The sequence below is a fragment of the Mauremys reevesii genome, unplaced genomic scaffold, assembly GCF_016161935.1.
Source record: "Mauremys reevesii isolate NIE-2019 unplaced genomic scaffold, ASM1616193v1 Contig6, whole genome shotgun sequence".
In the NCBI taxonomy this organism is placed as follows: domain Eukaryota; kingdom Metazoa; phylum Chordata; order Testudines; family Geoemydidae; genus Mauremys; species Mauremys reevesii.
The window spans coordinates 1-11,851 of NW_024100873.1; the positions used below are offsets into that span (position 1 = coordinate 1).

The window sequence follows — 11,851 nt, forward strand, 5'->3', positions numbered from 1 at the left end:
AAAAAATTAACAGTGCCATGTGAATACCTGTTCTCACTTTCAGGTGACACTGTGAGCAAGAAGTGGGAGCATTATCTCCTGCAAATGTAAACAAACTTGTTTGTCTGAGCAAGTGGCTGAACAAGGAATAGGATGGAGTGGACTTGTAGGCTCTAAAGTTTTACATTGGTTTAGTTTTGGATGCAGGTTTCTTTTGTACATAAATCTACACTTGTAAGTTCAACTTTCATGGTAAAGAGATTCACTAATACAAGTACTGTAGTGCAATTGAAAATACTATTTCTTTTATTTTTACAGTGCAAATATTTGTAATAAAAATACAAAGTGTACAGTGCTCACTTTTCTTTTATTCTATGTTGTAATTGAAATCAATATATTTGAAAATGTAGAAAACATCCAAAGTATTTAAATATATGGTATTCTGACGAACGGGGACATGGCTCATTCAAGTAGGTGAGAGTTGTATCCATGTCATTTCTGTGCATCTGAAGTGGGGTTTTATACCCACGATAGCTTATCTGTTAGTCTTTAAGGTGCCACCGCACTCCTTGTTATTTCTAGGAGGCTTATTTTGGAGCTCCCTTCCAGTGTGTTCCTTTCCCCATCACATACACCTCAGGTTTGCTACAGATCCACCGTCTTCCCATGTAGCACCGTGAGCTGCTGACCCCTTTCTTGTCATTCAGATACGCGCAGTCACTGCCTCCTCTTATCCGAAACCTACAACACAGAAGCCGGAGAGCTGCAGTCAGGTGGAGCCTGAGCATTTCACACCTGTCACAGCCAGGGGAGCCGTTCTCCTCAGTGCAGGCCTGAGTGCGCAGCCGCTCCTCTCACAGCCCCTCAGGAGCAAAGCGGAGCAAATCGTTCATTGTTCAGCTCAGGGGCCAAACAGAAATATAGTTTGGTTCAAACCAAAACTGATTTGTTTCCCCCTCCACCCCCCCCCCCCACTGAAATGAAAACTCTTCATTTCAGCTCAAAAGACGCCTGAAAACAAAATGAAACAGAAAAAAAATTGTGTTGCATCAACCGACACATTTCATTTAACCCAAAACCAAGTTTTTCATTTCAATTTTGGGTGTTTTTCAACTTTTGTTTTTTGGGTTTTTTTTTTTTAAAGAAATAACTAAATTTCAAAAACAAAACATCAGTTCAAAACAAAAAGTCAAAATGTTTAGATTTCACTGTTATTTTTTTAACTTCATTTTCTCCCCCCAGCCAAAACTATTTGCTGGATTTGCAAACAGTTACATTGCCCCCAAAATGCACTTTTTGGGAAAGTTACTATTTGCTGGAGAAAAAAAATATTGGCCTGACTCTATTCAGGATTCTCCCAACTGCACAGGCAGATCTAAGAAGATGGACTGGTCGCCATGAAGATGGGTGGATATTTTGATCCCACTCTCGGCTCACTCCCGCCCAGTCTGGGTTAGGACGGGCCCCTGCAGGTCCAGACTCCCCAGCACAACCCAGCCAGGCTGCCCCGGGGCAGAGACTCCAGATGCATTTGCACGGCAGGGAGCAGCTGTAACCCAGCAGGTGGAAGAGCCAGATGGGGGCTCCCTGGACAGTTTCCATCATCCCGTCAAGGCAGAGGCCTCTCAGGACAGACTGCACCGAAGTGGCAGCAGCACAGGGACTGCAGCACAAACACAGCAGTGTTGTGAGATGACATCAGCTCTTGCAGTGCCTCACGTTAGCGCTGGAGGCAGCACTTTGGCCCTGGGTGAAGGGCAGGATCAAGGCAAACCCCCCACATGGGGCTCCCCATGTTCCCAGCTAGTGACAGGTCACATACACCAGTCATCTGCCAGGGGGGCCAGCGCCACTCTGAGCAGACTAGGGTCTCCCCCTCCCCCAGTCTGTCTCCAGGTGGGTTGGGTCCATCCCAGAGAAGGGAACACCCTCCCACCTGAGCAGAGGACTCTGGGTGGGATCCCCCATTGACATTATCTCAGTCAAGCCTTGAGGAGGTGGCAGCAGCCAGGACTCCCCATGAAGAGTCCTCTACTGGGATGGGCTTGGGGGAGCCCCCCAGGGCAGCAAGTTTCAGAGTTAACATCCCATTGAGATGCATGGAGCAGTTCCCCCTTCTGAGCTATTGGCTCAGGCTCTCTGCAGACTCAGGCAGGTGCTGCTATGTTGGTTACACTCAGGTCACATTTCCCAGCAACCACAAGGAACAGAGACTTTTGTCTATGTGACTGTACTGCAATCACATGACTCCAGGATCTGAGGCCCCAAACATGCACTATAGTGCCTGGACCTTGGTCAGGGCTCTCTGGGCATATAGAGTTAGGTTCCTAGATTTATACTGGGCACCTGAATGGCAGTGGCCTGTGACAGTTTGGGGAATACATACCTGCATCAACTCCTGGGTCCCTATTTGTTTTGTGACAGACCATTTGATCGCAAATTTTAACATCAGTGCCTTGTTGCAGATTCAGAGGCCTCACCGACTAAGTCACTCAAACCTGCTGGCTGCAATCCTCCGGCTCCCTCCTTTTCCCAGGGGTGGGGGTGGTGTCAGACACCCCAGGGGCCTTGCTGAAGAGGGCTGGGGAAGGACAGCAAGTGTCCCAGCTGAAATCCCAGCGCGCTGCAAGGGCACCTCTGGCTGTGGCGGGCTCTGTCTCCGGCCCAGCACCGCACTGCGGGGAGGAGCCGAGAGTTCCGGGACACGCCGGCTCCCATCAGTCTCTGATACACGCAGGACGTGAATGGACCAGGGTCGTGTCTGGTTGTTTCAGTAGCACTGAATGGTGGATCCACCTGAACTTAAACAGCTCAGATACCAGAAACCCCAAGCCCAGGGAATTAGTAAACAGGGATGAGAGACTTACAGGAGGTTGAATTCGGTGCCATTGGTCCATTTCCAGGGCTGCCCCTGCTCCTTCTGGAGGCCAATCCAGTGGTCATGGACACCCTTATAGCGCAGCAGGAACATCTTAAAGAAAGCCGAGGAACATTATAGATCAGTCCCAGCTCTGGTGCCCCCTCCCCCCAGGGCTCTGTGCTGCAGAGAATCCCAGTCACACATTGAAGGGGCTCAATTTATTTTCAGAAGGACGCTGGATTTCCCCCTCTCTCGTGCAAAGCACAAGGTCTCCAGGCAGTACTAACCTTCCCACCGCACACAGCAGCCCCGCCCCTGTGCTCCCAGTCACCCGCACCCCAATTTCCCTTGGGCTGGGGGCAGCTGCTGGGTCTGAGCTCTCTGCAGAGACGTCTCTTCTCACAGAGCAGCTGCCGCTCACCACAGCAAGATAAGAGACGGGGTCAATCTGAAAAGGGAGTGGTCAGTGCTGAGAGGAGGCCCCAAACCCCCATCCTCAGCCAAGAAGGGAAAGTGTGAGAAGACCCCCTGCATCAGTGGTTCGACCAGAGGTACGTGTACCCCTGGGGGTACGCAGGGGTCTTCCAGGGGCACATCAACTCATCTAGAGATTTGCCTAGTTTTACAACAAGCTACAGGAAAAGCAGTAGTGAAGTCAGTTCAAACTAACATTTCATACAGACACTGACTTGTTTATACTGCTCTATGTACTGTACACTGAGAAGTATTTTCAATATTTCTATTCCAATTAATTTTATAATTATATGGTAGAAGTGAGAAAGGCAGCAGTTTGTCAGTAATAGTGGCTGTATTTGTAAGCAAGTAGTTTAAGTGAGATGAAACTGGGGGTACACAAGATATATCAGCCTCCTGAAAGGGGTACAGTGGTCTGGAAAGGTTGAGTCACTGCTCTACATCCTCAGCCAGTGAGAGAGGAGCCACCCCCCCCCCCAATCCTCCTCTGGGTGCTCCTTTCCCACCCCCAAAGCAGGAGCACTGGCTGTGTTCTCCATCCCACTCCAGGCAGCCCAGCCCTAGAGAGGGGTTGTCTCCTACAGAAGGGTGGGGGCAGCTGAGAGTGGGTGATCTCTAGTGTTTGGGTGAGACCGTAGGGGAGCCCTGGGTCTAGCCAGGGCTGGGATTCAGCTGCTGGTTGTTCATTCACTCCATCCTCCCAGCACAAGAGGGCTCAGAGCTGCTCCTCACCCCCAGGTCCTACTGCAGCTGGTGCTGTGCCAAGGCCAGTGTATCGCAGTTAGAGAGTCTCTCACCATTTCCTGCTCACTGTCGATCCCAGCCAGGGAGGCGCCAAGGGAGGAGCAGTTGCTCCAGCTGTAGGTCCAGTTCCCTTCAGTCTCAGAGAAATAGTAGCATTTCCCTCGGTACCCGACCCAGCCGTCCGGGCAGCAGGGCACAGCAGGGGGCCCCAGATCAGTTGACTGAAGCTTAGGTCTCGGCACTGAGAATGAGACAGTAAGATGTGGTGTGAGTGGGACCTGCCGCCCGGCCATGAGGAGAACACGGGGAGATGAGCCCCTGAGCCCCAGGCTTCTGAGACACCTCCAACCCTGGCAGGTGCTGGGAGGGAGCCAGGAGGACACTGGGAATCCAGCCCCAGAGGGGGGTTATCTGACCCTGGCCTCACTCTCTTGGGTTCCTATTCAAGAGCTCATGCTATGAAACCCAGCACAGAGCTGGGCCCAAGCTCAGTGTTAGAGCAGGGGGTGGGCAGGGAGCTGCAGAGGGAGGGGACAGATATCAGGGTGGGGGTGGACAATAATTAATAGATAAGAGATCAAATTCAAAATGATTTGCCAGGTCTGTTACCCCGAGGAATCCTGCTAGCCTGGGGCCTGGGCTGCTTCTCCCCTCCCCCTGCTCTGCGCTCGGCTCCCCAGGAGAGGCAGGTTGAGATGAAGATGGGAACAAACTCCCTTCCCTTCACCAGACTGAACACCTGCTGCCCGGGCCCATCCAGCACAGCCAGACCTATGGTGATGGAGATGTTTGCCAGGTTATGTTTGCCTGGCAGGAAGGGACACACCCAGCCTAGGGGTGTCACACAGTTCACAGCATTTCATCCCAGGCACAAGACCAACAGTCGCATGTTCGGAGGAATAAAAGGCAGGTGAATAGCTGAGGGATGTGAAGTAATTTCAGTCAGGGACACAAAATGGCCACTAGGAGGCATCAGACCTCAAGCAATAGGAGAGGGCCTGTGACACTGACGGACCAGGAACGTTTTAACTTGATTCATCTCTTACCTAGAGCCATTTCTTCTCCCACATAGCACTGCAAGAAGGAAACTCGTTGGAAACCCTCACTGGAGCCCTGTCAATGCCCAAGAGCGCAGCACTAGGGTCACCCATGTAAACCATGAAGGAGACCTGTGAGAGGCCAGTGCAGTGGATGAGTAGCCAGAGTCAGAGTTGTTAGGGTCACTATGGTAAGAGCTGCTAACCCAAATACCCCAAGACAACCTGCTTCAACACAAAAGTAAGACCCCGCCCAAAACCGCACACCCTGAGTTATCACCCCACACTGGAACCCATGGGCGGTATCATTAAACAGTTACAACACATAGTCCGGGGGGACCACATCCTGAAAGAAATCTTTCCTAAACCCCCTCTTCTGGCCTTCAAACCCTCCAACCTCATCAGAAGCAAGTTCCCCACAGATCAGGACACAACCACTCAAAGCGACACTAGACTCTGCCAGGACAACAGATGCAAAACCTGCTGTCGTATCTCCACCACTATGATTATCAACACAACACACCTTTCAAGATCCATGGATCCCACACATGCCTATACAACATCTGGGGTAACCTCAGCCAATGCATCAAATGCCCCAACAACTACTATGTGGGTGAAACCAGACAATCATAACACTCTTGAATGAACTCAGAAAAATTATAAAAAAAAAAAAACAAACAAAAAACCCCACTATCACTCATGGTTGAACACTTGTTACAAAGTAATCACTTGATATCTGACCTCTCAGTACTCATCCTCAAAGGAAACCTGCCCAACACCTTCAAAAGACAAGCCTGGAAGCTTAAAGTCATAACTTTGCTAGACACTAAGAATCCTGGACTGAGACACGGGATTTATGGCTAATTATAACAATCCGTGACCCACTAGCCCCCTTGTTTTGTTTTATGTCTGCAGAGGTGTTAATGAGCCACTCCACCGTGAATGGTCCCTCAGAATGCACGGTAATTACTGATTCTAAACAATCTGTTCCACCTTGTGACTCCCTGAGAACCTTTGCAAGACCTGAAGAAGAGCATCTGTGTAGCCCAAAAGCTTGTCTCTTGCACCAGCAGAAGTTGGTCCACGTGATGGGGTGTCTGCCCCACACAAGGTTGGGAGGGGTTAAATTGGTTAAATGGGCCAATTAACTGCCCAGGCTGCACCTGGAGGAAGAGCCAGGGAGCAGGGATTGATTAAATGAGGCACAGCCAGATGGGAAGAGAAGAGGCCTGTATAAAGCAGAGGAGCTGAGAGCAGAAAGGGGCTGCAGGGACATAGACTGTGGTCACCTCTTGGGAGGAGGGAGCTTGGGCTGGCAAAGAAAGAAGAAAAAGAGGAAGAAAAAAAGAAAAAAGAGGAAGAGAAAGAAAAAAAAATGTAGGCAAAGCTCCAGTGATAAGCAGTGTTGGTGTCATTAGGCATGACTCTAGGTAACTCAGGAAGGTGGAAAACCACAGTGTTGTCAGAGAAAAACTCAGTTCATTCTCTGCCTCACACTATCTTCGCTTCTACAAATCTCACGTCATTAGGTTCACAGCTAGCCTAACTCTTGCTAACTGACCGACATGCATTAAGATCCCCTTCAAATCCTTATTAATTCTTTCCCTGCTTCCACAGTGTCAATGAAGCCCTTCTGTAGTAGGCCTGAATGAACTAAAGTCACTCCATGTCTGACCAAAGTGCTTCCATGTTTATGTTTGAACTTTAATCGACCTAACAAGCTAGCAACATAGAATGGAATGCGTAGCAGCTAGTTATCAGGTGCAACCCCACTCACACCGGTACTAGGAAATAATAATGAGGCCTGTATGCCTCTGGCTAAGGGGCAAAATAACAGATCAAAGAAATAAAACAAGATAACTGTTCACAGAAGAGTTACTAATGGGCTAAAGTGGTTTTTGCCAAGTATGACTTAACTGCTTAATGTAATTGCTACTGCAAAGTGTATTTGCTGCATGGGAGTGAAAGGTGGGGGGAGAGGGGGTAATGAGAATGCTTAGCTGAAATCATTGTGGAAGCCAAGAATTAATTAATAAAGGTTTGAAGGGATCTTAATGTATGTTAGCTAATTTAGCAGAAGTTAGGATGTGACCCTGCATGCTGTAAGATAATGTGGTACAGAGTGAATTGTGTGAAAAGTCATTACGACCTTGTGAAATGCAGTTTTGTTTTTGTTCTAGTAATGAAGACAAATAAGATAGCGAATAGGCTTATGTATAAACAAATGCAAATGTTTATCTTCAGTGTCTCCAAGATTACTAACCATTGTCTGCTACAAAGGTATAAATGATTGTTATGAATTGCTTACTAATTGAGAGAGATCCGTCCGGGACAAGGGGCAACCCAGTTCCTATGACACTCTCTCCCTCTTGTGATCACTAGAGAAATTAATAAAGTATTTTGATTTTGCTGCACCCAAACAAAAAGCGAGAACTTAGTTTTTCTTCGACATCATGTATAAGAAGGGGGAAACGGCTTGTATCGGTGTGCAGGATTTGAGATTGCTATGTCTCCCTTGCACCTTATTTGGGCTCAAATAAACTTTTTTTTGCTTCTCCACCTTGGTGTGTTTATTGGAGCGAAGCACACCGGGCAACGAACCACTGTTGCTGTCCTCGGGCCTCTGTGCCGGCAACAGCAGCAAGGTACAGATTAGTGCAGAGCTTGGCTAGGGTCCCTGAACTGGAACCTGGAGTACAAAGCAGGCCCAGGTTCCCTACCAGCCACTGGGGAAGTGGCACTGGGCAGGCAGTGGAGAACAGATTGCCTGGTCACGAAGAGGGAGCTGGAGCTCCTGGAGAGAGAGAACAATGGGTGGAGAGACCACCAAAGGAGGAACAAAAACAATGAGGCATATATTTGGGCATAAGCTTTTGTGGGCTATAATCCACTTCATCAGATGCATGGAGTGGAAAATACAGTAGGAAGATCTATATAACAGTACATGAGAAGATGGGAGTTGCCTTATCAAGTGGGGGGTGGTAGAGACAATTCAATTAAAGTGGGCTATTAACAGGACAAAAAGTCACTTTTGTAGTTGTAATCAGGGCGGCTCATGTCAAACAGTTGACAAGAAGGTGTGAGTAACAGTAGGAGGCCCAGCACCTGGAAGGAGCCGATCCCCAGAGTGACCAGCAGGAGGAACCCTCTGTGGTGAGTGGACCCCCATGGCAGTCCAGTAAAAGGTATTACCTCACACACCCCGTCTCTAAATTTGGGAGACCATTAGGTGCTGAAGCCTTTGTGATCTAAGAACAAGCAGCCTGTGCACAAGGCATGTATTTCCCTACAGATAATGGTGCAGAGCCATGCACTCATGTACATGGAATGGAGCAGAGCAGTCCATGCATAAGACATTTTATGACATCTCTTCAGTGTATAATTTGTATCACTCATTTTAGGGAGTAGCTGCAGCTGAGAGCAGCACAATTTCAAACTTCACAGCCTCTGCAAAGTACTGGATATGTGAACTGTGTAGGCCCCCAGGGAGGGGCTGCCAGGCCTACTAGGCCCCTTTAAATATTGCACAACAGCAATACAGCAAGGAGCTTTCAGTTCTGGGGCCTCTAACTGGTGCCACCTTCGCCCGGTGTCCCCATTGCAAAATGCTACAGGTTCTGGGGTGCTCCCTGCACCTGTATGTGCACAACCCCAAACTCACAGGTGCTGCCTTGCACTGTGTGAGCCAATGCTGCCCATTCCAACAGCCTGTCGTTACAGCAGGGAGCTGGGAGTAGGGCCTACCGATAGCAGGGCAGTTTGCACCAGTGCACTCTGGGTGAGATAGTTACACCAGTGCACACCCCTGGTGTAGATGCACTGGAACCAGAGCGAGCCATGCAGCAACTTATTGCTGTGAACTGCACCAGCTTGTCTACATTAGCAGTTTGTACCAATTCACCTCCACTGACATTACATCAGCACAGAGGATTCCTAATGCAGGCAGACCTGGATTCAACCCCCTCTGCCAGCGCTAAACCCTCCTGGGATCCAGTGATCCAATCCCAGGGAAAGAGAGAAATCCCCTGCTGGGAGCATGTCACAGCACCCTCTTCCCCAGGCTACTGGGCAGATACAGCAGGGTTCACATTCACCACGAACAGCCGCCCTCTGCACTAACATGCACTGTCGGTGCAAACCGGGGGAGTGAATGGAGCTAAGGGACCCTTCACTGCCACAGTCCTCAAGGGGTGAGTTTCAATGCTGCAATAAGGAGGTGTCGACACTGAATTCTGTGGCTCATTTCAGCCCGGCCCTGGGCATGACCCAGCAATGCAGGAAGGCCTGGCTGGTACCTCAGGGTGACAGGCTGCAGGCAGAGGGCTCATTGTTGCTCTGAATCTTGTCCCCTCAACCACCCCCAGGAAGTGACTGCTCATGGGGCATGGCAAAGGGGACCTAGGCCCAAAGTGCTGCAAGTTCTGCGGGTGGCAGCTAACATGGATCCGCTCATCCCGACGCACAGAGAGAGGCCTCACATGCGGGTCTCTGGGAGGGAGCGGGAGAAGGGTCTGCAAGGAACATCCTCCAGGAATCCTCTGGCCCAGCTGCTGAAGCGAGACAGGCCATGAGGAGAGACTGACTACGGTAGCTCCAGGGAGGGAAAGACAGGGCGGGGGGGGGGGAGGGCACTGGAAATTCACCTGCCAGACGAGCGATGGCAGCGATCAGAACCAAGGACACGGAGGTGAGGACAACAGCTACGATGATGGTACGTGCTTTGTGTGTCTTGCAGTTACGAGGAGGTTCTGAAACACAAAGACCCGTCAGGCCGGGCCGTGAGGACACGTCTCACTGACAGCACCAGGGCTGGAGCTGCCCTAGAACATGCCCCGTTCTGTCGATGGCTCCTTCCCTCAGACGCTCTGGGAGAGGAGCCCGGAGGCTCAGGCAGGCTGGGGCTGGCAGAACAGTCCCTCCTTCCCCTCAGCCCAGCACCCTCCCCGGGCACCCCCAGCCAGGCTGTCACGGGGCCTGGTGAGCTCAGGGGCACAGAGACAAGGACCCACATGTTCTGCTGGCAGGAGCTCAAGCTGCCCCAATACCCACCCTTGCTCTGCCCCCTGCCGAGCGCTGGCTGGGCCCACACTGCCGAGTGCACCTGTCCCCACACACTGGGGTCTCACACTGGCCACACACAGCAGAAGGGGGGAGGATGAACCAGGCAGAGCTGGGCCAGGGCTGTCCCAGGGGGTCTGACACACCCAGCCCAAAAGGCCCCTGCACAGCCCCACGAGCACCGCTGTGTGCGCCAGGCAGCAGCTGTGAGCTGGGATCGGTGCCCTGAGAGCCCCTGGGGGAGATCCAGTCCCTGCTGCCCACAGACGGGGGGTTGCTGGGCACTGGCTGCTGCCACTGAGAACATGGCCCCATGTGGGGCAGCCTCAGGGTCTCTCTCCAGCCTGGTCCCAGGCAGCGACACCCCATTACCTGGCTCCCCGACAGTCTCCTGCTGTCCACTGTCACCATTACGGTACCCCCACTGCAGCGGCATTTCACTCTCAGCAGCCCCAGTTGCTGACTCCATTGTCTCTCTTGGCGACACTCAGGCTACAGATGCTGCTGCCAATGCTGGGCTGGGATCAGATCCTCTGTCTGACTGGGTCCAATTCAGCGGCAGCAGTGAGGCCAAGCTGGGGCAGGGATCCTGACCCTGGCTCACGCTCCCTGTTCTGGACTCTCCAGCCAATGTGGAAGCTGAAACAGACCAAGCAGGGTGATTTGTGGTTTCTCATTCCCTGCCCAGCAGCCCAACTCCCTGCTAGAGGTGGTGCCATGATGATTAAACCCCCTTAGCCTCATTGGCCCCTACACCGCAAAGGGCTTTAGAGACCTAATCTGCTACAGGCCCCACCCACCAGGAAGGCGGGGGGGGGGGGGAGAAGAGATATGGTTGCCAGGTACCTGGTTTTCAACCAAAAGTCCAATTAGCCACAGCAGCCAGCTCCACAGCAAGATGTTCCTCTGGCTCCTAGGCGCAGGGGCAGCCAGGGGGCTCCGCACACTGCCCCTACCTTCAGCGCGAGCATCAACCCCACAGCTCACATTGACCAGGAACCACAGCCAATGGGAGCAGTGGGGGCAGCACCTGCAGACAGGGGCAGTGCACAGAGACTCCCTGGCTGCCCCTAGGAGCCAGAGGCATAGGCGGTAGGTTATATCTGTGTGCGGTGCTCGAGCCCTGGCCCCCGGGGCACTGCCAGCGGGCCCGGGGGCGCTGTAAACTTCTGTTTACATTTAAAGACACGTTCGGAATGGAATGTAAACAGAAGTTCTGTTTACATTTAAAGACACGTTCGGAATGGAATGTAAACAGAACTTCTGTTTACATTTAAAGACACGTTCGGAATGGAATGTAAACAGAAGTTCTGTTTACATTTAAAGACACGTTCGGAATGGAATGTAAACAGAAGTTCTGTTTACATTCCATTCCGAACGTGTCTTTAAGGACATTCCGACTCATATTTAGCAGCAGATCTCAGTGTGCAATGTCTCTCTGCTAAGTGAGTTCTGCTTCGCCAAATCTTGACAGGCAGTGAGCTGAGAGCTCTCTCTCTTAGTGGTTATTGCAGACAGATCAGTCACACACACATTGCACTGTGCTATCCAGGCTGAACTTTGAAGCAACTGCCCTGGTCAGAGCCTGTGCTCCAGTGCGCATGTCAACATTTCAGAAGCACCAGTCTTGTTACACAGTGACCTTGGGGCACACTGTGGGGTGCAGCACGGCCCCCCCTTGCACTGTTTCTGGAGTACA

The 11,851-nt window shown here is 51.2% G+C and overlaps 1 protein-coding gene across 1 annotated transcript; it reads right to left on the reverse strand.

Moving 5' to 3' along the window:
• Positions 1-340: 340 nt before the first annotated feature.
• Positions 341-10,467, reverse strand: LOC120394477 (C-type lectin domain family 2 member D-like). Its single transcript, XM_039518705.1, has 5 exons — positions 10,329-10,467; positions 9,738-9,842; positions 4,111-4,298; positions 2,847-2,950; positions 341-720 (listed from the first exon to the last, which is right to left on the reverse strand). Exons 1-5 carry the CDS (start codon positions 10,465-10,467, stop codon positions 567-569), a joined length of 690 nt encoding a protein of 229 aa, XP_039374639.1. The 3' UTR covers positions 341-566.
• Positions 10,468-11,851: the final 1,384 nt, after the last annotated feature.

Coding starts and splice junctions, on each gene's coding strand:
- LOC120394477 (XM_039518705.1), bottom strand. CDS start 10,467: ATGGGGCCATGTTCTCAGTGGCAGCAGCCAGTGCCCAGCAACCCCCCG. Junction 9,843..10,328: donor TGGCGCACACAGCGGTGCTC/GTGGGGCTGTGC, acceptor TTTGTGTTTCAG/AACCTCCTCGTAACTGCAAG. Junction 2,951..4,110: donor TCGACAGTGAGCAGGAAATG/GTGAGAGACTCT, acceptor GCTTTCTTTAAG/ATGTTCCTGCTGCGCTATAA.